The sequence below is a fragment of the Ctenopharyngodon idella genome, chromosome 6, assembly GCF_019924925.1.
Source record: "Ctenopharyngodon idella isolate HZGC_01 chromosome 6, HZGC01, whole genome shotgun sequence".
NCBI classification, from domain to species: Eukaryota; Metazoa; Chordata; class Actinopteri; order Cypriniformes; family Xenocyprididae; genus Ctenopharyngodon; species Ctenopharyngodon idella.
This window is the reverse complement of record NC_067225.1, coordinates 27507668-27533460: the sequence shown is the minus strand read 5'-3', so window position 1 is coordinate 27533460 and position 25793 is coordinate 27507668. Positions and strand designations below refer to the sequence as shown.

Below are 25793 nucleotides of genomic sequence, written 5' to 3'. Positions count from 1 at the left end.
CATGCAAGTGTTATACGGGTTTCACAGCATTTTCACCTCTGACAATCAGGTCAGTTGCAATGGAGCTGCTGTCCACCTTGGTCTGTACAGCACATGTGTACTTCCCAGCATGCCTCAACTGAATGTTCCGGATCATGATGTCACCTGCTGAGTGCTGCTAAAAAAGAAAGATCAAAGATATGGTAAGGAGTTACAGATTGGGTAAAGAAATTAAATGTATATTTAAATGTATTTATGTTTCTTAAATTATGTTTTTTTTAAATTGTATTTATATGTGCTTACATTATACCGTTCAAAAATGTTTTTTAAACAAGTCTCTAATCTACACTAAGGCTGCATTTATTTGATCACAAAAATACGGCAAAAACAGTAATATTGTGAAATATTATTATAATGTAAATTAATTGTTGTGTATTTTTATGTATTTTAAAATGTAATTTATTCCTGTGATGCAAAGCTTAATTTTCACCATCATTACTCCAGTCTTCAGTCACATGATCCTTCAGAAATCATTGTAATATGATGATTTAGTGCTCAAGAAACATTACTTATTATTATTAATGGATTTAAAGTTTAAAAGAACAGCATTTATTTGAAACATTTTAAATTTTGTAACATTATAAATGTCTTTACTGTCACTTTTGATCAATTTAATGCATTCTTGTTGTATAAAAGTATTAATTTCTTTAAAATAAAATCTTACTGACCCCAGTAACTTTTGAACAGTAGTATATATATTTGATGTAACAGTATAACTTTTGAATGCACAGAAATTCTGATGACACATTGTTTTGCTTTTTTTTCCAGCTTTCTGTACAGCTGTTGATGAACTAGGATTACGAAGACATTATATAAAAATGTTTTTTTCCACCATGGCCTATTACAATGCCCTGACATGCAAAACATGTAAGTCAAACAAAAACTCTTGTGTCTAAGTGGGCAGTTTTTGCTCAGAAATAGCTACAAAGTGAACCAGAGTATAAGGCGAATCAGAAATCTGGCTGCTTTTTGGTTTTGACTATTTTTGTATCTGTCTCTGTGAGTACTTAGAACGATTTAATTGACTTAAGCAAAGGTAGGGTTTGTGGAATTAAAATTTTTCCCTTATCCAGGGTATATACTTTCCCCACATTCTTCACTGAAAGTGCTGCTATTAAGATACATCACTCATATTAAATCATAGTAATCAGGCAAAATAATACAAGAGTGTCAGATTTTGCTCTTAAAATAGAGCACTTCCATCTAGAAAGTTCTTCGTTGCTTGTTTCTTTGGCGGCGAGGTGCCTCTACAGATGACATGTTGAACTAGATGACGAGAAAAGTGATCAGCCTCTCACCCCCAAAAGGAAAGGAAAAAAAAATATCATGAACTTTTAATGAAAAGAAACGCATGTGACTGTACAAGTTCTGTAATTCATATCACTGAGTGGGAAGCTTAATTATGCTCTAGATTAATACAGAATGGGTTGTCAGTGCCTGCACATATAATGGGAAAATCTCTTATCATAAATTCACAAACTCAAAACTGTGGAATTTAATGAAAGAATTAATGTGATTTTTTTCCAACAATTCAGTTGAAAGTACTTGATATGAATACATATACATATAATACAATGTAACCAATTACAGTTATATAAATTTGCATTTATGTATGTGAAGTGTCCAGCTAGTAGACACAGCATTAATTATTCATATTTTTTAAAAGAAAGGAAAAATTAGTCAATAAAAAATAATTAAAAAACAATGGCTATGTTCCAAAAGCTATTAGCTGCCTACGTAGGCAACATTTTAAGCCTACATAGGCATACAAAGCCTGTTCTAAAAAGTGATATGCTTTATATTATAAAATATACTGTATATGCTTCCTAATATATGCTTAATGGAATACAGCAACATGTTAACTGTGCTATTAGCATCTTAGCAACATGCTAACAGCACACAATGTTCCAAATCAGTTGCATATGAGGTTACATTTTAGTTAGAATGCTGACTCTGAAGGTAGCAGCAGACAGCAATGCAGCTTATATTTTCTGAGCTTTGGAAAAGAGCTAATATATATATATATATATATATATATATATATATATAATTCTACACAAGGGTGGTCACTCCACATGGTGGCTGCCATGTTGAGATCACATGACCAGTTAAGATCTATATAGTTTATCTTGGTAATCCCAGTATTATCAGCAACGTTTGGCTGCGATATAAATAAACCAATGAATAGGGTATTTGTAATCGTTTTGTTCTTACTCCGCCAACTTTTTCAAAGTATCCTCCATGGCTGCCGAAGTGGATGAGCTGCTCGTTGAAGAACCATGTGAACTTGAGCTCCAGTGAGGTGTCATATGACACCTGGCATGGAAGAATGATGCTCTCGCCGACGGTCACGTCCAGCGTGTTGGGAGCAGTTGTAATGATCGTTGGCTCTGGAAAACAATATATTAATGGTTACACGTAAGTTTCAAAATGTACCATTATGGAAAAAAACAAGCATCAACGTCTCAAGCAACGTCTCAAGCATCAATGTATTGTAGTTGTATTGTACTGTAATGTAAGTATGTATTCAGGATTATTCAATGTATTCATTAAATAATCCTGAAAAAAGTATCAATTTTCCACAAGTGAACATGAACAAGTGTTTTATAATGGTTTCTGAAGGATGTTACACTGGAGACTGAAAAATTCCGCTTTGCATCACAGGAATAACACAAGTATAAATTGTAATAATATTACTGTCAAGCAATTCAAATTTTTAATATAATTAATAGCACAATGTGGATTGCAAATGAATCGCACATCAAATTTGGCTGAGAAATTACCCCCAAAAGAAAATTTAAAGTCATTATTGTGTTAAATGAGAAAAGAATCAAAAAGACATTACAAAAAGTAGCTTTAAAAAAAAAATTATTTGATTCAACATAGAATTCATTACACATTAACTTTCAGGCTTCAGCGGCCTTAAGGGTGAATAAATTATCACAATTTTGCATAAACTATACCTTTAATGGGTTTTTTATTAATATGGAAATATGATTTTTTTTTTGTTTCTTCTAAATAAGAAACTAAAACTACTAGTAGGTGGTGGTTCACCCCATTGGTTCACCCCATTGATTCGCTCAAAATGTGCTCCAAATTCCCCCCCCAACTAATTAATTAAATAAACGCATTAAATCAACAGCCCTAATATTACTGTTTTAATGTCATAGAAATGTCTATCAATTATGTTAATGTGGGGGATTTTCAAAGAAACATAATGTGTTTAATTATGATTAATTCAATGAATCAATCAGCAATTATTTCAAATAAACATTTTTTTTTTCTTTTTTTAAACATTGCTCAAATGTCAAAATAAGTTTCAGAGTCCAGAGCTTAGAGCTTCATGACAGACGGCTAACAACTAACAGGGCAATATCTAGGGTGGACGGAGAGGTGAATAACCCATGAATGATCCCTGAGCTCCACCATGTGTCACTGTCTGATCTCTGCTAAGCCACTAAAGTCCCATCTGCTCTCCCAGAATGCACTTCTCCCGAAAAACAGATAACACGCCACCAGTCCCGGCGCCCGGCTCACTTTCTTTCCAAGTCAGTTCAGTTTGCGCAGAGACTGGTGCCATTTCACTAGGGAACACGACAAGCACGCCTGCTCCTCCACTTTACGAGTGCAGCCTTGTGTAGAACAGGTGCATGAGAGCAAAAATTCGCTGCAGTTCCCTTTTGCGCCTCATGAGGGCGCTGTGTGTGTTCCGCTGAAACGTCCATGGGACTAAATTAAGCACGGTGAACGATACCCCAGCCGAGTGCAAATTTATGCAGAAAGCAGCCGGCACAAGCTCCAATCTATGTGTGAGGATTCGATTCTGGAATTACAGGTCTCCAACACATGAAACAACCTTTCCCATCTTGACTGATATCAAACTGGAAAGGCAAAGCTAACAGGTGCATTGCTATGGGTTTTGTGCGGAACACAATGAGGGGCCGTCGGATGAGGCTCGCTTCTTTTATTGTTTGGATGAGATCCCTCTCCGACTGTCTGTCAGATTCACACAATGGGATGACAATACGGCACTGCCTGGTATTCTACTGTCAGCTCTTAGCCTGGCAATTTAATTCAGAATTCAACAGCAGCGCCTTGAAGCCCAGAAGAGAGCATGTTACTCGCTCTTCTCCTGTAGGAACGACACTTGTTGGAGGATTGGTTGAATAATGTACCTTTTTTCATCCCTGATACCTTCACCACTTTCATCCTGTTCTCAGTGTAACATTCTCAGGTTATTGTTTGCCGTCTCTCGTAGTAGACGGATGTCCCACGGCTCCCTTTGTTCTTTGCCATGGAAGTGGCTTGGGGTCTCCAAACAAGGCGGATTCCTCTATGGTCTATATTTAAACAAGCATCAGACTAAACTGAACAGGTGAAAAATTGCCATTGTAAGTCAACGAGAAGCTATTAATACTTCGTATTATAGTTGTAATGGATGAAATGCGCCTCAATGAGGGTGTAGAGGGAATGTGCGGTTGCGCTGATCCACAAATTTGCACTTCAGACCAGAGCCCTGAACGGTGGCAGAAAAATCTCTGAAGTGAAAGCTGAGAATTCATTCAAGGCAAAGCTGACACTGCTGTCTTACTGTTGAGGTTGTAGAACTGGAGAAAATGCCTCTTATTACCCCGCTCCATCATCATTTGTGACAGATTGCATAGATAACCTCGTTTAAAAGACCTGATGCCCTCAAGCTCTCGTCGGCGTAATCTGAGTGATATCCTTCTTGCATAATACCTTGTTACGGTTACTGTCTGTCATTAAAGCTGTCGAGAGAAGACGAGACCCTATACGTTAACAGCGGCAATCTGTGGAAGCTTTCAGACCGATCCCATCACTCTCCTGCAGGAGCTTTGAAGAGAAACGTCAATGACCTCAAAAGTGTGTTCACACTCTTGAATTAATGCAAGCTCCATCCGTATTGCTGCTTCATAGTGACAGAAAGAAGGTGACGGGTACGGAACAATACTATTACACAATGACCAAACATGATTAAATGGTCTGTGGAAGCACTGTAGAGCCAGACGACACGTTATTCTACTGTCTCTAATATTTCTACTTGAATATTGCAGTCTCATATGGGTCAAGTGTTCTGGGAGGCTCACAATGATCTGGCACAAAAGCAATTGAGCAAAGCCAATGTGCAAATCTGTGCGACAGGCCCCTGTTGAGTCTAGTGTCAAGAAATAAACCTCAAAAAAGGTCAAACTATTGGCAAATACACATGTGACCTTGTCATTTATTTATTTTTTTTGTAGGTATGTTACACCTATTATATGACAGCAATGTGTACAAGAAGTTCTGAAAATTAATTACATATACTATATTATATAAAACTATAATAAAATACTACTATATATAATAATATTAATAATGTATCATCTATATTAATGTTTTTTTATATAACAAATTAATGTCATTGCAACAACATATCAATCATAACATAAGAAAGACAATATACAGAAATTCCCTTAGCAAGAGTGGTACAGACACCATCAAATTCTGTAAAATTCATAATTAGGAATAAAAATGTGCTATTATATTAAACAATTTTAAAGTAGAAAGTATGTTCAACTTGATTTTCATCTGCAATAAAAAATGAACTGAAGCAAACTCAAAACTTTCCCTCAAAACTTTTCCTCATGCAGCACTGATGTCGAGTAAAACTAGATAAAACAACTAAAAGTATATGTTTTCCAGTCATTCAGTGTGTTTTATGAAAAACTCTAAGCTGCCATCAAAACATTGTGTTCCACAGAAGGAATAACAAAACTCAAAAGACAAAAAATAGGACAAAACCCAAACTACATCATTGGAGAGACAACTGACTGTCCATAGTAAAGTATATGAATTAACTTCTAAATTGTATAGGAACCCAACTTGTGTTTTATAGTGAAATATAGATAACCATTTTTATTTTGGCCTTTTTGCCATTTTCATTTATAGAGAACAATAGAGATAAGAAGGGAACGGGATCACAAAATCACAGGCTTTATTCGCATGATTACCACTGCGCCTACAAAATAATTGACGTGATTCTTAAGATTCTTGACCAACAAAAAAATCTAAAACCTGTTATATATCTGTCCCCATTCTCAATGTCTTTTTTTCTCTCCTCATGCACTCTCTAAAAGCAGTTTAGAAATGACCAGGGCTCCTTATCTTCACTCCAATACCTCTGCAAAATCGCACCAAAAGAAAGCTGACAAAAAGCCTGACCACTGCAACCTCTTCCAATTGAGTTTCCACCCTCCGCGATAACCTTGCGGATCTTGCAATCCCCCTTTTTGAAGCTTGTACTCAGACAACACGGGTCAAAAACATCACAAAGTAATAATTGAAATAGAGCCTATGCGCAATCTATGATAGCTTTAGTCCTTTTTCAAAAGAAACTTGGGTAAAATGCCATCAAATCACAATTATAAAAGCATTTAATGAAAATAACCATTGAACACCACTGAAAGCAAAATATTTTATATTAAATATTTTTTTAAAAATTATTTATAATTATTTTGTAATTATAAAATATATAATATAAAAGAATATAAAACAAATTAAATAAGGAATAAGTAGCAAAGTAACAGGTATAAATGTCGTATAAATGTGTACCATAAATTATTTATATTAATAATTGTTTTATTACTGTTTTTTAATGTATAACAATAAGCAATATATTATACCACTATATTATGATTGTTATATCAAAATGTATTTAAAAAATTGAACCACAGTTTTAAGTATGAAAGTCTTTTATCTTATTTTTGTGATTATGTTTAATGTGTGCACTGCAACTTTAAGCGGTATGATGCTGGTGGGATAATTGTGTACGTCGCATGCAACAGCGAGGCAACTCATTATGAGAATGATCTTTCACCAACTCTGATATCATTGTCCAACATCCAAACACATGATTTGATCCTCAGTTAATCTCTGTCCAGCAAAACTAATTTCTAATTAAGACTAATTAATCTGGGTAATATCCTCTCAGCGTTCTGATGATTGGGACATCAGCAGGGCTGACACAATGCTCGATTTCCAACCGCTGTTTGCTGGGAGGGTTTACATGCAACTTATCCAGTGGGAATCTAATGTGACAGGTATTTTTCAGCCCTCATATCACCGCAGTCAATTTAAATAAACCACTGTCATCTCCCATAAGGGCTGCGGCAGACGCTGATGTACACAGGCAAACCAGGTTTCCACTCCTAAATGAAATTTCAGATGTAAATGTCCCTGTCTTAGTCTCAGCACCTTATTGATACTGACAGTAAGGTGCTAGATCATATAGGGCAACATTTGTACGTCAGCACGGATGCAGCCACGCACGGCCTGCGCAATCGAGAGTAAACGCTCAGGGTGGGTGTCAAATAGACGCCCGTGACACTCTCTCTGAAATATAAATCTGAAGATAATCGTGCAATTCATCCAGATAGAAAAAAGATGCATCCTTCTCCGCAGGCTGATTGATAACCAATTTAATGGGCCGCTCCCCATCCTCAGACGCATTACAAAGTGTCTGGATAAATGTCATCAATAATGACAGAGCGGACATGTTTGAGGACTGCGTTAATGAAGAGAAATAATGGAATAAAAGGTGCGAGATGACGCGAGGAACAAACAGCACGCACAGGGCAGACGGTGCCTCGAAGTAATGAGGCAGGCTGAGGGCCAATCACCATCCTGTTAGACTTTTTTTGACTTCAGTTTGAGTTGAAAGAGCAGTTATTGCTTTAGTGTGAAATCCAAGTTCAGCAAATGAGAAATAAAATATCCTTTCAAGAGATAATTCTGTTTTTAGAGACGGATAATAATAATTATGAGCCTGCTTTTCAACCTTTACGGTGTGAAATGATCTGTGGAGTTTCATTCTTAAATGAAATATCTCCAGATTAAAGAATTCCACTCTTGATTAATTAAATATGTCAGTGTTAGAAAGTGAAAAACCGTGTGACTGTACAACACTCGCACTGATGACAAAAAAAAAAGGGTCTTTCGATGAAAGCATGGAGCGGAGACTCAACATAAAAGACTTATAAGATACTCATCCATCTCTTTCTCTCTGTCTAAGCTTCTCTGACCGCATATATATATCATCTATAATTCAAGTAATGCATTTTTAAATTATTAACCAGCCTATGGGAACACAGACAAATTAAGATTTTACAAGTAACTGGCAGAGAAAACAAACGATTTGTCTGCATTAACAAATATCTGATTTATGATAGACAATACAGGCATTTTTGTATCAGGGTGTTTTGTACTACCATAATTTTAACTAATTATGATCAGTGCTGGGGAAAGTTACTTTTAAAAGTATTGCATTACAATATTGCGTTACTCCCTAAAAAAAGTAATAATTGTGTTAGTTACTTTTTATGGAAATTAATGCGTTGTTAGCTTTGCGTTACTTTTTCTCACCTGCTCTGGGCTTGTTTGTTCGTTTGTTTTTCTTCTCTTCATTTCACCATAAGTGAAATGAAGAGAAGAAAGAGAAGTGAGAAGATGAGAAAAAGAGAAGTTCAACACTCTCACTTTAACAATGTAAAAAATAAATAAATAAATAAAACACTATTGTGCTATTTATCTAAAGTCATCTTGGTTACATTTTACAATAAGGTTCATTAATAATGAATAATTGAATGAAGCGCACGACAGGAATAGTCCAAGAAATAGAATTTAATAAACAAAATCCAGAAAAGGCAGAACACAACCACGTATAACATATGTAGACGAGAACGGACCAGGACTGAGGGAGAACACAGGGACTAAATACATGAAGCAAACAAGGGAGCAAATCAGGTAATTAACAGGACCAGGTGAAAGAAATGACTAATCAAACCGAATGGAGAAAACTAGGTCAAACTAAGAAACACAGGACAGAGCATACATGTAACAAGCAATACATTTGTTACTCTATTTGTTAATCTTTGTTAATGTTAGTTAATATAAATACAATTGTTCATAGTTTGTTCATGTTAGTTCACAGTGCATTAACTAATTTTAAAAAATACAACTCTTGATTTTAATAATGTATTAGTAAATGCTCAAATTAACATGAACAAAGGTTAATAAATGCTGTATAAGTGCAGTTCATTTTTAGTTCATGTTAACTAATGTAGTTAACTAATGTTAACTAATGAACCTTATTGTAAAGTGTTAATGTCATCTTTGCTTACTAATATGGTTGAATTGGATAATCGAAGGTCAGCAGCAAAGACATTAGTTAATAAAGTGAGATTAAATATATAAAGTATATTTGAAGACTTCAGATGCAAAAACCTTTAAGTCCATCTGACATTTTTTCTTGTAAATTTTTTATCAGGCTTCTATGTTTAGGTTCGGTAATTTCACTTTAATGGCAATGAAAAGGTTATCAGTTATTGAAATGCCTTATTTTCAAAAATGTCACTTTAGTCAATTCATTGGTATTTAACAAATTTGATTGTCTTTTGCTGCAAAACCAGCCAAAGTCCACCTCTTTGGACAACAAGCCATAGTAAACAGTTGCAAATGATGAAAGCAGAATTCAAAATGTAACTGATCCACACAGTAGGGGGAGCTGTGATGCAAGTGGCTGCCATGTCCGTGTCATATTACAGCTGTACTTTAATGTAGGTTATGTCAATTTCTGCCAGATTTACAGCAGCACACGAAACACTGTTGTTTTTACATGCTTCTTGCGAAATCCTGTCATTGCCACTCTAACGATTTTCTTTACATGCACACCGTCATACATCTTGAAATCATATGATTCGATTTGCATCTTCTGATTGGTTCTGTGGACTTAGAGGCTTTTGCAGACAAAGGGAGGTGGCGTTTAGCAGTTTCTGTCAACGAACCTGTATTTCTGAATTGGCTGAGGCTGGTATTTAGCAGATCTGAATCGAAAGTATTTGATGAAAGTATACTATGTGTCTCATTTTTGACGGAGGTGGCGTTTAGCGGCTTTTGCATCTGAAGTTTTCATTTGTCTTATCTAACATATTTAATTATTGCAGGTTTGTGTAATATTCGGAGTTTGCACTTCACTGTTTTTATTCATTTTTAAGGAATACTGAACCTATTTTTGTGCAGGTGAGATGAGTAAATGTATGCTCACATTTAGTCTAGAACTATAATAACAGTGCACATAACACCTCTGCACTTATTCACAATTTCTCTCAACATGGGGACCGGAGAGCTGTCAGTCAATAAATGTGACAACAAAGTAACTTGCATTACTTATTTGAAAATGTAAATCACATATTTTGTTGTAAATTTAAAAGTAATACAATTAATTTACCAGTTGCTTAAAAAAGTAATCTGATTACGCAACCTACGTTAATTGTAATGCGTTACCCCCAACACTGATTATGATTGTATATTTTGATATAATTGGATTTGTGATTATGTTAATAGATGTTGAATTACAGAACTGGTATCATCTGAATCAGTAAGTTCTCGTTTATATATATATATATATATATATATATATATATATATCATCCATGCAAGCTTTTCATCTACATGAAGAAATAAAAACATCAGGCATATCATTTTTGACCAGATGGTGTGGGTTGTAACACTTATCATAGTTGAAACCAAACATGACTAAAAATGATGGATGGATGGATAGATTTTAGTTTAGGTTTAAGTAGCAGATTTTTAAACAAATTTATCACAGGCATATTACATTAGGGAAAATATACAAAAAATTAGGACACATGGTGCAAAAAACAAAACAACAACAACAGCAAAAAAAAAAAAACAGCACAAAAAATGTTCACTGTTCTCCCCTATGGACATCATTTACATCAGGCAGCCTTATGGATCATATCTAAATATAGAGGAATCAGCCATGTTAAAGAATAATGATATGACTCATGCAAAAGACATTTGCATTTGCATCTTAAAAAAGGGCAAATGAAACAATCAAAGCGGTCACTATAGCAACCACTAAAAGGAGAACTACCTCCAAGGTGCTTTATTAGAGAGCTGTTGAGCTGGTGTCTGAAGGCCTCAGAGATGACTGTGTGCAGACGGAAACAAAAATGGATTGAACCTTTAAGTAAACATGACAACACGCTCAGTCACAACAGATTTGTTTTTATGTCGGACTGTTTTTTGGGGTGAGAAAACTGCATTAAACTTTAAAACAAGAACAAACACGTGGAGTGTGGACTATGCGATCTCATTAGTATTCGCAGGTGTTCAAACGTGCACATGCTTTTTGTTTGGGCAGATACTTATTCGTACAACATCAATGTATGGTCAGCATATAAAATGTAAAACCTTTAAAAAAAAAACTAGCTGGAATTGAAATAACTGATTTTTTTTATTGCAAAAAAAACAATAAAAAAGTTCACTATATACATTTCCATGACTTCTTAATTAATTATTAATTTTTAAAAATATTTTTTAATTTCACTTAAATTTTCCATTACAGAATGGAATGAAGTAGTTTAAACGTCCAAGCAGGTAAACAAGCTTAAAATAAATATAAAGCCATTAAACATTTAATGAATCTTCATTTTCATATAAACAATAAAATAAAAAAGTTGTATTTTGACTCTATTCACATAAAATAACTGACATTTTAGAAGCTATCCATTCAGTATGTTGATTGATTCAATTTCAATCATATGTGTTATAAATACTACTGTGATTGTATTTTTTGCAGAACATAAGGTTTTAGCTTTGCTCTAATGTTGTCTACAGTAGTTTTGACTGTATGGTATAAGTATTGATGTTCTTTGCTGATGCAGCATGTGTACGCCCATCTGACATCCTAATGGAAAGAAAATGGACATTGACATATAGCTGCCAGTGGCGTATCACTTCTTTTGACATCTTTGGCAAGTGAAAAGTGCCCAGCCTCATTGCATCTATCTATCAATTGTGTTTAAGGTTCTCTGCCCCAGTCCATCTATCTATAAATACCATTTACTCATACCACATCCCTCCTGCGTCATGTCAATAAGTTGATAACATAATACATACGAATATAAAATGAAGGGGACTCAATATTTATTGACTTTTTGATGGATCTCCCCTTGAAACGCAATGATTTAGGGTTTCAATGCCTGACAAAGGTTAATGAAGTAGACTAAAATTTCACACTTAAGGCACAAGAAACCCTGAAGTTTGAGAAATTATTCACTTCTAAAAGAGCTTGAGTGAGGCGATAAATATAGAGCTTTTTATAGACATGTAGTTTTGCTTTTTCAGGATTACATTAAAATGAACCTTCTGAATGTTGGTTAAGGACACCCATTTTAAAGACTTTCTATAAAATGGTTGGAAAACAAGTGCTTTTTGGTAGCTGTGCTGAAAAAGGCTGGATAAAGATGGTTTTATTTCAGCAAGTCTGATGTGTAAAGCTAAAATATATTTAAAACAATTTTGTGTAGGATCTGCCATAATACAAGTGGTCTTGTGGGGTGGTGGCCAAAACGCTGCTATACGATAAATATGGAAAAACTATGAATATGAAAGAAAAGCCCAATTCAGATAAGACTTAATTTTCCCTGAGGAGTTTAGGTAAAACTGTTTTACAGTGTGATTTTATTCCTCAGAACAAATTACCCACTGTTCTTCAGCTACCTTGGGCGACCTCTGAGAAATCTAATCCTGACTAGATAGGAATGTCTGTGATTTTGGTATATTTTTTCACAGTGCTACTCATTTATTTTGACCCTCACTGAATACTGTAACTAAAGCTACATTTGTAGTCGTGCTGCCTGGTTCACCTTCATTATGAATTTTTGCCAACTTTTTGGTCAAATAACAGTTGGTGGTTCAAGTACTGCTGGCATCCCATCCAATTTAAAAAGAGAATTAAATAAAAAAGAAGATTTCAGACTGTTCAAAACAGCCATAATTAATACATTACCTTAATGCATAATGTTATCACATATGTGATTTAATTCTGTTGGTTTCAATGGGTTTACCTTCCGTAAAAGCCTACATCCAGACAGAAGACACTCCCATCTTCAGGGTTTTGCAAAATTCAGAACTGAAGAATTAGCCCTTTTTAAATGAATATGTTGCAAGTGGAATTTTAACTGAATGTTTTCGAATTTCAATTCAATTTAATTCTATTTTCTTACATTCATCCAGTTTGTTACCTAAATTCCAGTTCTAACTGGGATTTCAAAGGCATTCTCAATTAAATTCTGAATTGCACAACCTTGCCCATCTTGCTATATATGAAATCAGAGGTGTCCCGTGTCATTAATCATAACTTGCATGCTGTTTAGAAAAAATTTGCACAAATATTGCTCAAGAGAAAGAGGAAGGAACAGAGAGCGATGAGGGAGGTAAAACACACACGTTGCAGAGGGTATGGAGACCTCCACTGAGTTGTGCTTACATCCTGAAAATCCCCGCAGCCTTAGAACACTCCTAAGTGAACATGCTCTGCGCTGCACACCCACCTCTCATTCATATTTAATACAGCATAATAACTCACTGCTCCAGTGACTCAACACAAGTGTGATCTGGGTCCCTCCGGGTTCCCCATGCTGGTGTTCTGACAATACACTCCTTCATCTCATTAGGAAATAAAAGGATTCCACTTGGCTAAGATCAGATAGCTTTGGAAGGTATCTTCTACTTAGACATAATACAGATAAGCATACTGAAAAGATGTTGTAATGCAACGCAGAATGTCCTGTACACGCTTAGAAATATAGGTTCTTTATTGGCATTATTGGTTCCATAAAGAACCTTTAACATCCATGGAACCTTTCCATTGTACAAAGGTTCTTATAGTGAAAAAAGGTTCTTAAATTATTAAAATGTTCAGTTGCACTTTATTTTACAGTACATGCACTTACATGTACCTACAGTGTACTTACCTAAGAAAGTACTGGGTAATATAATGCTACCAAAATGTTCTTTACACTTAGAAAAAGTGGTTATTTTAAGAACTGTTCTTTGAGGAACCAAAAATGGATCCTTCTATAGGCGCTTTTGCACCAGAGGAACGTTTTCATTGTTCCTATAATTATTGGTGGAAGTACCTGCTTTTTGGCGTGTTTGCACCACAGGAATTGGGAATTATTTTAGTTACAGAAAAAAGCCCTTTTGGGTGCCTTTTTCAGAGTAGGGTCTAACCCAGCACAATTGAAACTACCACTGACGTACGTGTACATTGATTGGCAGAACGCACGTGATTGCATTGCCATTGCATTGTAAACACACAGCTTATAGCCTATATATTTACTCAACTAACTTACACCACAAACGTGGAAAACAGTGATAGATGGATCAACGCTAAAGTCCAGGCACTTCTCAACCTTTACCCTTAAGGTGAAAAATCCAACACAACTTTGAAGGGACCAAGCGAAACATGATTATGTATTTCTGCTCAGCTAGCGACACTGGCCATCACCACATGGCGAACGCTATAATACTTTTTCGTATACCGTTTACTTTCTTTGTTTAACAGTTCTATCTAATGATGTATTGATGAAGAATGAAGATGGAGAATGGGAGCGCTGTGTGCTCAGGCTGGTGTTCTCGCCGCCGTCAAAATAAAAGTCCCGCACAACAACCAGATTGGCAGGATGTATGTGACAGCTTACATCACTTCAGAGTTCCTACTGGTGGTGCGAATGCAACCAGGAAAATGGCCCTAGGGGAAAATTTAGTTCTTGGAGGACCACGCTGGTGGCTAGTTCCTATAACTGAGTTCCTTCCAGGTCCAAAAGCCCTGTATGGCATTACTGTGAAACCCCCCTTGTGGAACTTTTATTTTTAAAAGTTTATAAAACCAAATAATCCATTAAATATATGTCAGAAGAGGCTACAGTCTCCAAAATAACTGAATTCAAGCAAATACCTTTAACAAGCAGGTTCCCTGAGCTGCTGGCTTCACCAAACTGGTTATGGGCGTCACACGTGTACGTGCCAGCGTCCGATTTGGTGGCGTTGGATATCCGAAGGCTTCCACTCTCCAATATAGCAATTCTGCAAGGCAAGCATACACACATGATAATATTACTTCAGAGTGCTTCTGTGACTTCAAGCCAGCAATCAACAAAAGCAATTTACTTTTTGACAGGATAAAAGTACAACGACAGGTTTTGCAGCTATTTAAGACTTGAGACTTCTGGAGAGATTTTAAGTGTGTGATGCAAGATGATCTAGACATTCTTACAGAGACCATTTCATGAAAAAGAGTGCAATTTCAGGACAGTTTTGAAGGTTTTTCAGCCTTTGCACATCGCTATGAAACTTTTGTCTTGTTAGATCTCAAACCCCCACCCTTCAACGAACTGCTGTCAACATGTTTTTAAGAGGAATAAGAGTGGGTTTTTTTCAATGCTGTTTTAATGCTGCCAGGATATCTTCCATTGGCCATTTAGAATATTATATTCCCTTTTATACTCAAATATTGATCCTTGAACCAGAATCAAACCAATGTAAATTTTAACACCTGTTTTTATGTAGGTCAATGGAAAAATCAGTTAAAAAATTCAAATATGAAATGATCTTTAAACCTTGTAGTGCATGCACACATAAAAGAGTCTTAAAAAACATCCTCAAAGATAAAACGCATGAAGTGGAGACCTTGAGGATGAAGGAGAAAAATAGGGAGTGCTTCATTAATTCATGATGGCATTCTAATTATTCTAGCCACGACGCTCAAGAATGAGTGAGCCATAAGCAAGTTATACATGATAATGTTAGTGTGCGAAAAGACAAAAAAAAAAGAGAAAACGTGAGAGGGGAAAAAGGGAGAAAAAAACAACATGGTGCCATATTATAGATGGTACTATTTTGAAAAGCTGTGATAGCTTGGGGGAAGAGATGTTTAATTGGTGTGGACAAAACATTGAATATAAATAATCAAATCCCACAAACTGTGGATTTCATTAATGACTCTGGGAGGACCCCAATAAATAATATATTTCTAATTAACACAGCTGAAGTGTGTCAAATGTAATGGTAATATGGTGAACAGAACAGACTGTAAAAGAGAGAAAGACAAAAATGGTCCTAAAACGCACAATGGTGAGATATGATGTTTTCTGTACATAGGTACAAACCAACGCTATCTCACGACCAATTCATATAGTATTTTACGAGGTGGCTAATTCTTACCTCACTAGTACGAATTTGTACAATTTGTCTAAATCCCAGTGACGGGTAGGTTTAGGGGTGGGGTTACGTGTAGGTCATTTGTACAAATTCATACAAATTTGGCAAAAATCATACAAATTTGTATAAGTGAGGTCGTACGCATTCGTATGAATTAGCCACCTCGTAATATACATACAAATTGTCATGAGATCGGGTTGGTACAAACATATTTCAGCTTCATCCATCAATAACAGGAGCATAAAATCAAACATACACTCATGCGATCTTCTTAGACTAGCATTTTCAGTAGAATGGAGAGTGATTTTCCATGTGGCAATGTCAAAAAATATCAAAAGGCACTAGTAAAATGTGTTTACTGAGTATGAAGAACTTGACTAGCCTGCACAAGGCCCAGACATGAACTCCACTGAACACCTTCGGGATGAATTGGAACATCAGTGCTTGACCTCAGTGCCAGAGAAAATCTCTGCAGTCATGTTCCAACAGTCTAGTGGAAAACCTTCAGCGTCTGTCACACATCTTTTACATTAGTGGAAAATTTACCAACAATCCTTGATACTGTCACTTTTGATCAATTTAATGCATCCTTGGTGAATAAAAGTTTTAATTTCTTAAAAAAATCTTACTGACCCCAAAATGGCAGTGAATGGCAGTGCATATATATTCACAGACAGGAAGGTCTCACAATTGCAGGTCACAACAAAGCAGGTAAAATACAGTTTATCAGTGATAGTGGTGAAATTTTCCCTTACTTTCCCTTTCTTCCTTGTTCCTCCGTTATGCACCCTACCTCCAGAGACTACCAACAAATAGGCCAGCACATTGTCTTATCTAGATCAAGGAATGACCTGCTTTTGTGCAGCTCTCCAGCTGTTCATGATGTTTTATGAGTTATGGTATACATTTGTTTTCCCATCTCCTTATAACACTACTCTCCCTGTCTCTTCCCACCTTTAGACAATTCTTTCAGGTATACAAGGAAAAATATTTTGACATACGGAGGATGTGCATGGATTTCAGATTCTGGTTTTAGAAAATAAAGTGAGGCTACCAGCAATAATAAAAAAAAAAAAAACCACAATATCTCAATTGTTACTCCTAGACAGCAATTCCAGGAAAAAGTCTCCTATTTCTCAGAATTTTATCACAAGAAAATATGGTTTAAAGGCACAGCAAGGGCATTAAAGGCACAGTATGTAAGTTTCGCCGCTAGAGATCGCTTATTCAAAACAATAATAAAGGTGTAGCTTGATGACTGAGCGTAGAATCATGGGAGTTGTTGTCTTCACCTCCACAGCCGATGGAAAGCAATCCGATGGGACTCAGGCTTAAATGAGCTAATGTACTAAAGTTTTATTAATGTTACTGTGGTATGAATCAGGGTGGGGCAGAGAGCCTGGGACATTTTACGTTCCTGTTTTTATTATGCTTATATGATGCAGTCGGACGCTGCCGTTCCTTTCGTTTAGTTGTTTATGCATATTTTACGATTAAAGTTACGATTAAAGTTACGTTTAATGTTTGCCTCCTTCGGAACTTAAACTTTGATATAGTTATGTTTGATCACTTAAATTCACATTATTTTAATTCATCCTAATGAAACAGCCGCAGGTGCTGAATTACTACTCATAGAGGTCACTTTATTTGAAGAATTAAAATTGTGGGGTAACACAGCGCTGTTTTCCTTAGTCAAAACAATTACTAAAAATACTTTTGAGTGTGCTGAAAGTTATAAGGTTACTCTGTGTGTTCGCTTGGTGGCTGGTAGGAGACACTTGTTGCACATTGTAGTAAGCTAGATCGATATTAGAATATCATATTAATAAAAGCTTGATGACTTGTGTTGTTAAATGGCATGCAGTTCAAAACACTGTATGGTGGAGAAACTGCTGTATTACTGGTACTAAAAATAAAGGCCCATTCTTTCTAAGGCATGGTACAAACATGTTACTTGCGGTAAATTAAGAAAACAAGCGATTCAAACAATAAGACTAACCATGTTGAGCTATTTAACAATGATTCGTTTTCTGTTGACAAAAGTATCCAAACAGGTGCTCACCTGTCTAATAAAGCATAATATATTAAAGCGTCTTTGGTGTTTCCTTGGTTTCTACGGAAGTAAATCTGGAAATCGAGGGTAACGCGGGTATGACGTCACTGACAGATGACGCAATGACACGGGACATTACACTGGTTAAAATTGCTGATTTCTCTGGATTGTTGGAAACATTTGGGATAATGTAAGTACACAAGTCAACAAATTATATAACATTGCTTTAGTGGTTTTGGATATTTGAATCCAAAAATCTTATATACTGTTCCTTTAAGCAGTGTGAAAATTCATAAGCTGACCTTTCAGCAGAGTAAGCAAACCTGACGGACTCATTCTGACATTGATGGATTCATTTTTTTTTTTTTTTTTTTTTTTTTTTCTCCTCTGTTTGATGGATTCAAACAGAGGAGACTCCTAAGGTTGGTGAGGCAGTCTGTGGTCTTGAACATACTTGGAGAGCACATCTATTCTTGGACAGGCACACCAGTCCCTCCATCCAGTCTGAGCGGGCGAAGATCTATCAATAATTCACCAGTGAGATGAACCTGAGTGCTGGTCTCCTCATCTCCCGTTCGTAACAGCTAATAAGGACAGCTGTAAATCTCCTACCAGAGTACAAGCCTGTATGACACAGCACTGCTGAGCAGCTTAAAGAGAGGCACTATGTTGCAGGGAATTCTCAAATCTCCCCAGAAGTGTGCTTAGAGTTGGTAAAAGGACAACTATGCTACAGAGGCAAAAGCGAGCTATTATGTGCTTTTATGTTTTGCAGGGGAAGACAGATCGGAGGCATTAATAAGTTTCATCCTGTAGGAGCTTTCCTCTGAAAATCATAAACTGGACAGTGTGTGCTAAATGCTTGTTGCCTCTTCTGGCTGTTGTCTGGCAAAAAGTCTCTGCCAGAAAGCTCTGTGAATTGGCTTAAATCACTAGTGAATTGGTTAATGCACCTCTTCTGTGTCCCTTTTTGTTTATTTATTTTTTTGTAAATGTCAGAATGGGACAAAAGGCATAATTCTGAAAATCTTGTAAGAGTGGAGGAACATGACCTTAATATCTGTTAGTATATTCTTTTTCATTTCAAAACATTTGCTCCGGAAATGGAAGCATGAGTGGAATAATAAAAATTCTGTTGACTTTGCTGAGGCATTTTCAGTCTGAGCACATCACTTAATAAACTTCAACAAGCTCTTAAACTCGCTCTTCAGAATTTCATCCTCTTAACCCTAGGTCAAATAGAACAGCGGTGCAAGGTGAAGTAAAAATGTTTGTAGTTTTAAGACATACAATTCCAAAAGGGATGTAATTATTTTTCTGTTACAAAAACTATTTCATTCACTATCTCACCTTCAACAACACTGAGGAAATAATGACTATGTAGAAAGAGTTCCATCTCTCTTTTTGCAAATAAACAATCATTAACCATTTTGTTTTTAAATTGATAGCCATTAGAGCTCAAACACAAATCAGAATCAATCAATCAATCAATCAATCAATCAATCAATCTATCAGTCTATCAATCTATCTATCACCACCAGTGTTGGGGGTAACAAATTACAAGTAATGCGAGTAATCAGATTACTTTTTTTCAAGTAACTAGTAAAGTAACGCATTACTTTTAAATTTACTGTTACCTCTCCTGTCCCCATGTTGAGAGAAATCGGGAGTGCAGAGGCATTGTGTGCGCTGTGTAAACATGATGCTTATTATAGACTAGTTCTAGACTAAATGTGAGCATACATTTACTCATTTACTTTTTCTCCTGTGTCCTATTCTTCTGTATTCCAGAATGGCAGCACAGCTGAAAGGCTTTTGTTTGTTTGAACTGCGCCCTCTACTGTACAGGCATAATTTTGCATTTCCTTCAGCCTGAGGCTTATTCATTTCACTTTTGGTGTGAAAAGGCCTTAACATTTGCCGAAAATAGAACTTTTTTTGTCGTTATAAAAACAAACAAACAGCCTAGCCCAGATGAGAAAAAGTAACGCAACAGTAACGTAATGCATTACTTGTCATAAAAAGTAACTAACGCAATTAGTTACTTTTTTTTAAGGAGTAACTTTTTTTTTTAAAAAGTAACTTTTCCCAACACTGGTCACCACCTACTGGTGTCCTGATGTAACCTGCAAAAAGTGCCACTAAAAACTCCCCAGTGTATAAAAAATACATACATAAATAGTCTAAAATGCAATAAAAAAGATGTTTAAAATTATGCAACAAAATGTTTATAAAATTTTAAAAAAAGAACAAATACCGCTTCTGCTATAAATGTTCTAAGAGAATATATAGTGACAGGTTAAAGTCTGGTTTGTCTTAAGTCCTGATCCCATCGCTTCCTTCTGCCACCTGCCGTTTTCTTCATCTCTCTCGAGTTTCCTGTAAAGAACCTTACTGACAGCGATTTGCAGACAAAGCGACTTAAGTCATTAATTTTTCAATTGGCAGCAACATGAGTGAAAGTGAACACTGGTATTCCAAATAAAAAATTCAGAAGAGTTGAACTCATGCAAACAAGCAGCAGTGTGATGCGACGACTATCAACGAGGCACGGTTGAATAGTGACCAAGAGTAGAGACTCGACAACCTGCAGCATTTGAATCGCTAACAGTGTGAATGGAGCTCAAGTTTAAAGGCAAAAGCTCATAAATAATGTTACATATTTGTACGAGCTCCCAGATATGACCCAGGACAGCGCATTTAAGCGTGTTGCAACTCTCTTGCACTAACTGGCCTTCTCTGACCTACCTGGAGGTTGTGTTCCAACAGTGATGTTTTTAAAAACATTTACCGAGGACCCAGAGGGAGGGTTATGTAGCAGGGCGAGGCAGCGTCTACAGAAGGACCAGATAGGTCGTTTTATCCTCCAAATGGGGCACAAGGCTTGACCCAAACGTGAAGGGCTGATCTATGTTGAGGGCTAATACCCTAAAGAGGGGTGTGAGAGAGCTCCTGGCGTTACTGAGATGGATCATGTGTCCATATCTCAGTAGGCCTTCTGCTGGGAAGCGCGTTTGATAAACTGACGACCTTGTCAGTTGAATAAATAAACCGGGGGAGGCAGAAACAGGTCATTTCAGATCACGCTCTGTCAAGAGATCTGTTTACGGGAAGCCACCTTGATGAGCGTACCTTTGCTTTCGACTCCTCAACCTCAAGGTTAGTCGGCAATTACTGCCACGAGGAAAAAAAAAAGAGCCTTCCAATGAGTTTCGCCGTTATCACTAGAACAACAGAGCAATCACTTGTTGGTCAAGGGAAAAATAGGAGAGGGGAAAAATGGGACATGGAAAGGTTGTCTTCTGACACTTTTCCAATAGCCAGGTAATTGATATTGATTTTTTTTTAGTGTATACGAGTCAATGGTTCTTAAGACATAACATTCATTATCGCCGCATCTGACACTCACATAGCCGTGTCAAACTTTTACGAATTACAGCGTCTATCTGGTCTGACTTACTGTTAATGTGGTATAGTTGTATTTATAATGCAGGCCTTATTGATTAAGTTCGGTATAAATCAGGAATACAGAGAAAGACATTGATTTCTTCGGTATACACTGATATATAAAGGCAAAAATATGAAGTGAAGTAAATCCAATGTGCCATGAGCTCAACATCTCCAAATTTGGGGCATATTTACAAGAGAAACCACTGAAATTGGCTCACACAGAATTCACCCGTGGCTTTTATCTAAGTCTTCACGACAGGCATTATTTGGTTTGTCAGTCAGAGACGGCTCTTGGGTTTAATAATGCGGGTGTCGCTCACTCCGTGGGTGTCCAAAGGGCTTGGCAATTCAGATATAATGGGAGTGATAAGAAATGATTGACAGAAGCATCTGGACACCTAGCCGAGCTCAAAGAGCAGGCATTTTAGACAACCAGCTGTGTACAATGGTGTTTTTCTCCTTTTGGTATTAAAATAGCAAAAGAACGGTGGAGCTGTGAGCTAAAGCGGCTGTGACATTTCCTGCGAGCGCTCGGCGCGTTGACCCCTCGTCTCGGGAGGACCAGCATTAAGTTTCCATGGCAATGCAGAGATTTGTAAAAATGAAAATGGAAGAGACGGGTGAAGACAAACGTTGAGGAAGAAGTATTAATCTCTACTTTTGTAAACCCAAAATACACAGGTACAAAATTTATATTCGTGCCACGGAGCTAAGTGTCAGCTGCGACGTCAAGATACATTCCCTGTAGAGAATAATTTGCGACGTATGCCGTTACTTTTTCCCTACCTTAAAAGGAGGCTCGCATTGCCTTGCCACTTATCCTGAGGTAATTTTCTTAACACATTCAACATTGTTCAATTATTCAATGCGCTGATTTAGTATGGGTACATTCGGCTCTTGCCATTCACAAGATAATTCTATGTCATTTCTCAATGTGAAATAAATCAACAAGGCACCAGCTGGCGTAATAATTTAGCTTTAAATCAGTTTTGTGCAGTATGGACTTAAATAATATGCAGAGAAATATGTTATGCTCTGCTATAAGCCACTTATATTTTACATATAAATCAGTGATTCTCAAGACAGGAAACAAACTTAAAGGGTTAGTTCACACAAAAAAATGAACATGTTGTCATTATTTACTCACCCTTTAAGTAGTTCCAAACCTGTATGAGTTTTTTTCTTCTGCTGAGCACAAAAGAAGATATTCTGAAGAATGTTGGTAACCATACAGTTGAGGGTAGCCGTTGATTTTTTTTCCTACTATGGAAGACAATGCCTACCATCAACTGTTTGTTTACCAACATTCTTCAAAATATCTTCTTTTGTGTTCAGCAGAAGAAAGAAACCCATAGAGGTTTGGAACAACTTGGGGTGAGTAAATGATGACAAAATCTTCATTTTTGGGCAAACTATCCCTTTAACCATGAGCTTTTAAAATGGCAACATTTTCACTTTTAAACTTAAATATAAGTCTAACGAAACATTATTATATCCTGAAAGGTCTCAAAGGTGTTCAGACTTTTTTGTCGATACTATTAGATATGAATGAATGAATGAATGAATACTCATTCTTGAGTACTGGGACAAAACAAGGTATATATATATATATACACACTGTACACACACACTGTCGCTTAACAGTTTGGGGTAATTACAATTTTTTGGGGTAATACTTTTAATTAGCAAGTATGTACACTTCTAGTTCAATTGATCAAAAGTGACAGTAAAGACATTTATAATGTTGCAAAAGATATTTATTTCAAACAGTAAACTTTCTATATACTGTATATTACTGTATTTACTGTATAAATGCATCCTGAGTGAGCATAAGAGACTTCTTTCAAAAACATTTAAAAATCTTTACCGACCTAAAACTTTTAAATAGTAGTGTATATGTGAAATCCAAACAAATTGTGGAGGAATTGTATGTATTTTTTTAGATAATTCCCATCATTTTATGTAGGTTCTATTAGAAACAAAATGTCTAAAAATGGCTACTACTCTTAAAGCATGACATAAAAAATATTGTTTTCAGTCTGACTGTGGTGACAGTTCAATAGAAAATAATTCATTCATTCTTTAGTGAATGCTAGATTTATCAATATTTATAATAAATATTTGACGCATTATGTTTGTATGGCATTTATACTTGATTAAGCTTTAGACAAGGAAAAACAAATTTTGTGAGAAAATGGAAAAAGCAGGACATGTTTAACAAATTCGTCCAAAACAGTTCCAGAACATAAACATATATTTTTCAGTTCTGTAGCTTTTTTATTCCCAGTACTCAAGAATCAATGAAATATAATAATAATAATAATAACAGATACAGAAAGTAACTCAAAACAGCCCCAAACACAAACAAAAATGCTAACACATGAAAATTGTATCATTTCATGTTTGCAGCGCAGGGCATATTTCCAGTAGTAACCGAGGCTTTTAATTTCAGCAATATCTATCCCCAGGGTCAGCAGCTGCGCAGAAACTGTGTTTATCAGGGCCAAACACTGTGGGCTTGTGGGTGTACTCAAACTGGGCTCCTTTAATCACAAACGGCTCTTCAGCTTCATTCTTTCAGACTGATATTCATCTCTCTTTTTCTCACACTCATATGCACACAATTCCTTCTAGGAATAAAAAGAGCAACACACATATGATGCTCGAAATGTGCGAAGGGACCAAGATGGATTACTGGTGCTGCGCTGGCACATTCGTTCTTTGAAAAATGATATTAGCCTCCAAGTCCCCCAAGATAAAACTAATCCCGCTGAGTCTAACATGGCACTTAGACTAGTAAAGAGCACGCCAAACTAATCACGGCCAAACCTCTGCATTCATTTGCATTCTGGTTGAGTTTTATTTCACCAAATTAAACTAATTGCTCCTGAAGAGAGTTATTATTGCGGTAAAAAGGAAGAGGGTTCAAATACACTGGGGTCCAAAAGTCTGAGACCATTAGTGGAAATATTTTTATTTTGCATTTTTAGAATCTAATGCACATTTTTTCAATAAGAATGATTGGTAACACTGTAGTTTAGGGTCCAATTCTGACTATTAACTACACTGTAAAAAAGATTTGTTGATTTAACTTAAAAAAGTAAGATACGTGGTTGCCTTAAAATTTTGAGTTCATTGAAATTAAAAATTTGAGTTAATACAATGAAGGCGACTGGTTTAATCAACAGAAACTCAAAATATTGTTATCTGAACCACATTAATCATCTAAGTTGATTTGACAAAAGAAAAAATGTTGTGATAAATCATTAAATTTTTTTCATAGCTTTTGTTTAAGAAAAAAAAAAAAAAAACAATCTAGAAAAAAACAATTCAAAATCTTAAATCTCTCCAAGTTTTAAATGGAAAAAAATAAATCCAGATTTTCACATGTGGATTTAGACATTTGGACCCCATTGTATATTTAAGAAAAATATCACAAGACTAACAGACTAATTGTTCCATGGAGAATTTAATTAAAGTTGCACATCAATTGTGTGAGACTGCAAACATAACATTAGTGGCAATCGATGTGCTGTCCACCATCTTGATTGACCAATTGTCTGCCGTGCAAATCTATACCTATAGATTGTCTGTGGCATGGCCACGTTACATGGCATATCAAATTATGCTCTGCTAGTTAAAGAGTCTTTTAGCCAACATTAGCAAAACACAACCATAGGAGGTTAAGTAAATGACATTCTATTTAAAGGGGTGGGTAATATGTTGATAGAGACCCTCGAAGGTTGGGTTTTAACCAAGAATTTGAAGCTTTGGGGCATGTTCCAGATCTCCGCTGGTGGGCCCATTCCCCTTCAAATGACATTCCACTGACTGACACCGCCTAATTTCCCCTGGTGAGAGAGGAATATGAAATTAAAATGAACCATATGAGCTGGCAACACAACAGTTTAGGCAGATGAGCCTTAAGGTGAGCTAATGAGGAAAATGTATTCGGTATTTATTTTTTGGCTGTGAGGAACGTTCTGTTTTATGATGGCATCATGTTCAATCTTTGTGTCTATGAGGCGGCAAGTTCCAAACAGGTGTTCAATTAGATTAAGAAGAAAAAAAAGCAGAACAATGGGCTTCGCTGTGGAAAAAAACAGAAGGTGACATCTAAAAATAATAAACAACTTTCTTTTTTTAATAAATGCAACAGCAT

The 25793-nt window shown here is 36.1% G+C and overlaps 1 protein-coding gene across 2 annotated transcripts in view; it reads right to left on the bottom strand.

Moving 5' to 3' along the window:
* Positions 1–25793, bottom strand: part of cntn4 (contactin 4) — a 160074-nt gene that overhangs the window by 12451 nt on the left and 121830 nt on the right. The window contains exons 12-14 of one of the 2 annotated variants that reach the window (XM_051896479.1): positions 14867–14994; positions 2254–2429; positions 37–154 (exon numbers count right to left, since the gene is read on the bottom strand). In XM_051896479.1, the coding sequence (XP_051752439.1) occupies positions 37–154; positions 2254–2429; positions 14867–14994 (422 nt within the window). Of the gene's footprint in view, positions 1–36; positions 158–2253; positions 2430–14866; positions 14995–25793 lie in introns of both variants that reach the window. The other variant, XM_051896478.1, reaches the window with a different exon arrangement.